A 3,500-nucleotide genomic window follows, 5' to 3' on the forward strand; every position below is an offset into this window, starting at 1 on the left:
AAAAAATCAGCCGGACATGGTGGCCCATGCCCGTGGTCACAGCTACTTGGGAGGCCGAGGTGGGAGGATCACTTGAGCCCAGGAGGGGTAGGTTGCAGTAAACTGTGATCACACCACTGCACTCTAGCCTGGTGACAAAGTAAGACACCATCTCAAACAAAACAAAATAAAACAAAGCAAAACTAGATCAGAATAGCTAAAGGACAATAAAAGAATACATTTTAAATCCTGAAGAAAAACATTTTCAATTTAACACTCTTTACCTAGTCGAACTAGGAATTGTGTATAGAATCAAGATATTCTGAAAGGTGGAAATTTCCATTTCCACATGCATGCTTTCTTAGAAAACCACAAGAGGCTTTGTGTGCCCCCAGTGGAAGCAAGGCAAGACCGAGGACACTGGACATGGGAAGCAGAGGATCCAACCCAGGAAAGAAAGGAAGAGAATCTTCCGGGTGATGGTGCAGGAGAGCCCACTCGGCCAGCTGTGCGCAGGCCACCACGCCAGAGGCTCCCAGAGAGGCCAGTCATGAGGATGATTCTGACAGAATACCCGAAGTCTTTCAGCTTCTTGACAGGAGACTTAAATAACTGGGGTTAAATTAGTGACTGAATAGCTGGAGAAATATGAAACGAAAAAAGAGAATTACTAACACTAGGGCAAAAAAGAAATTGGGCAGCAAAAGGAAAAGCACTCATAGTCTACTCAGTGGGTCAGTTGTAAGTGGCATGTACAGTGTCTTAGGTCAACACTGGCTGCTGATCTAACCCAAATCACCTGAAGACGACACAGCTGCCCCCTGACTCTACAATGAGGTTACGTCCTCATAAACCCACCCTAGTGGAAAGTATCCAAAGTCAAAAATCCATTTAATACCCCAGCCTACCAAACATCATAGCTGAGCCTAGCCTACCTTAAACGTGCTCAGAACACTTAGGTTAGCTTACAGCTGGCAGAATCACCTGGCAGCACAGCACGCTGGAGAGGATGGGTGGTTTGCGCTGGTGATGGCGTGGGTGACTGAGAGCTGACCAGCATCATGAAAAAATATCTACCGCGTATCACTAGCACAGGAAAAGAACAAAATTCAAAATTCAAAGTATGATATCTACTGAATGCATACTGCTTTTACAACATCTGTAAAGCTGAAAAATCCTAAGTTGAACCATCATAAGTGGGGACCTATACTGGGAGACAGGAAGAGGGTATGTATAATTGGAGGCGGGGAAGAGGGCATCCCAGCAAAAGCCTCACCTTTCAGAGTAGAAAGGCAACGGATAATGTCTACCACTGGGTGGGTGAGGGAACACCAAAAAACAGCATGATAAACATGTTGTTTAGAGCTCTAAGAGATGAAGATAGTCAGAGAAACGTACATTTCTGCCTGTAGGACCGAATCTTTAAAATATGGGCATAATGTGGAGCACAGTGGTTCATGCTTATAATCCCAGCACCTTAGGAGGCCAAGGTGGGAGGATTGCTTGAGTCTAGGAATTTCAGACCAGCCTGGGCAACACAGAGAGACCCTGTCCTTAGAAAAAAAATTAAAAATTATCCAACTGTGGTGGTGCATGCCTGTGGTTTCAGCTACTCAGGAGGCTGAGATGGGAAGATCGCTTGGGCCGGAGAGGTCAAGGTGGCATGACGGTGCCAACTGCACCCCAGGCTGAGAGAGCAAAACCCTGTCTCAAAACAAAGCAAACAAACAAACAAAAAAGGTGCATAATTATCTCTGTCAAAAATAAAAACTATAGTAGTAATAAGGGTGATTTTGCTTACATGTTTTCCCATCTTTTTCAAACAACTTAAATGAAATCTAAAAGGATACATGCTAACATGTTAACAGTGACTATTTCTAGTAATGGGATTGTGGGCCATTTACATTTCTTTCACTTTTGTATTTCCTGAAAAGTGCAGTACACAGAGCATATTGATCATAAATCAGAAAAAAAAAAAAAAAAAGGCGTTATGCTTCATGCCTGGCCCAAATCCACCCCAAGGTAGAAGGCCCATCTCCCTCATTTTAGCTTTTGTTTGCGCTGCTGAAGCACAGGAGCCTGCCAACTCCTCCATTTGCACAGCAAATATTTGTTGAACTCCTAAAAGCCAGGCCTCGCAAGGCGATTCTAATACCTTCAGCTTTTGAGTCTCCTGAAGTCCTCAATACCCGCTGAGGCAACCAGCTGGGAGAGGAGCTAAGCCAACACTTCTCATACCTTACGTGCACTATGACCACCAGGAGCTTCACAGAGCAGGTCCGGGTGGGATCTGAGACTGGGGGAGCAAGCAAGCTACTTGAGGTACACAGGATTTACTTCAGGTTTCTCAAAGGAACTGGCCAGGTCTTCAGTCACTTCTGCACCGTGATGGCGTGCCCATTCTCTAACTCCTACATAAGCTCGATTTGAATTCCCAAATATTTAACAAAAGTCTATGAGAGATGGCAGAAGGGCACTGCTGAGGCAGCTGGAAGCTGTCTCAACTGTTCGCAGTTATTAGCGGGGCCCTGCAGAAAGGCAGGCCTGGGTTTGAATCCATGCTTCACTATCCACTGGTGTGATTTACGTCCCGTCTCTAGGCCTTCACAGGGGAGGGTGGTCGTGTGGATGACACGAGGGTATGAGGACATCTGAAGGGCTTGACAAGACTCTGGTACACGAAGAAGACTCAAACAGTGACCACCTCTAGCTGCTGACAGGGCTCCAGTCCTTTCTCAGCCATGAAGGACTGGCTGGGACTTCTGGGGAGATCACGTGAGTTTCCAGCCTCTATGCCCTCCAATGGAGAGAAGAACGCCCATGCCCTGCCTCCTTCCCAGGAATGTTCTGAGCCTACAACAGGATGTGCACAGCACCTTGCAAAAGACCTCTTTGGTCCTAAAATAGGTTGCGGCACCCTGATTTTATTCAGGAAAATTTTCCCGACTCACCTCAATGTTACTATCGGGGAGATAAATTAGGAAAAGAAAGAAGCCCTTTCCTCTTCCCCTGATCTTAGGAAAGCTTTATTTTCAGGGAGGAAGCCATCCACGTGGAGATCAGGTGAGAAAGGCACCAGGTGTCTCTGACACTCAACACAAACTCAATAGCCACTAACCCAAGTATCCTGCTCCCAGGATCTGCTGCCGCACCGAGAGGGCCCACCAAGCTGCATTTCTCCCACAGCAAGACATCCTGAGGATCACAACCCTTTCTTCCCAGGAGAGCCAGAGTTTGTTGGACCTTGTTTAGAGAGTCTTGCACTTTGGGAAGAAGGCGAGGCTGAGCAAAACCGTTCCCTAAAGCCCGCGGGAAGATCTGAGCAGGCTCCATACCGAGAAGCACGGCGGAAGCACGCGCCGGGGTCCAGCTGAGCCCCCCGCCACCCCCGGCCCGTCCGCACTCACGATCTCGGCCACGATGAGGAGGCCGGGCAGGGTGCGGAGGAACTCCCGGTCGTAGGCGAAGCTGCTGCTGCTGGTGGAGAAGTTCTCTGCGAAGGAGCTGGCGGTGGTGGTGAC

At 47.9% G+C, this 3,500-nt stretch overlaps 1 protein-coding gene across 1 annotated transcript in view; it reads right to left on the reverse strand.

The window, feature by feature from the left end:
- Positions 1–3,500, reverse strand: part of CMTM8 (CKLF-like MARVEL transmembrane domain containing 8) — a gene marked incomplete at its 5' end in the record, with an annotated part of 146,088 nt that extends 142,588 nt beyond the window's left edge. The window contains one exon of the mRNA XM_011985613.1: positions 3,387–3,500. Coding sequence (XP_011841003.1) covers positions 3,387–3,500 — 114 coding nt within the window. The remainder of the gene's footprint in view (positions 1–3,386) is intronic.

This window comes from Mandrillus leucophaeus, unplaced genomic scaffold, assembly GCF_000951045.1.
Source record: "Mandrillus leucophaeus isolate KB7577 unplaced genomic scaffold, Mleu.le_1.0 Scaffold107, whole genome shotgun sequence".
Classification (NCBI taxonomy): domain Eukaryota; kingdom Metazoa; phylum Chordata; class Mammalia; order Primates; family Cercopithecidae; genus Mandrillus; species Mandrillus leucophaeus.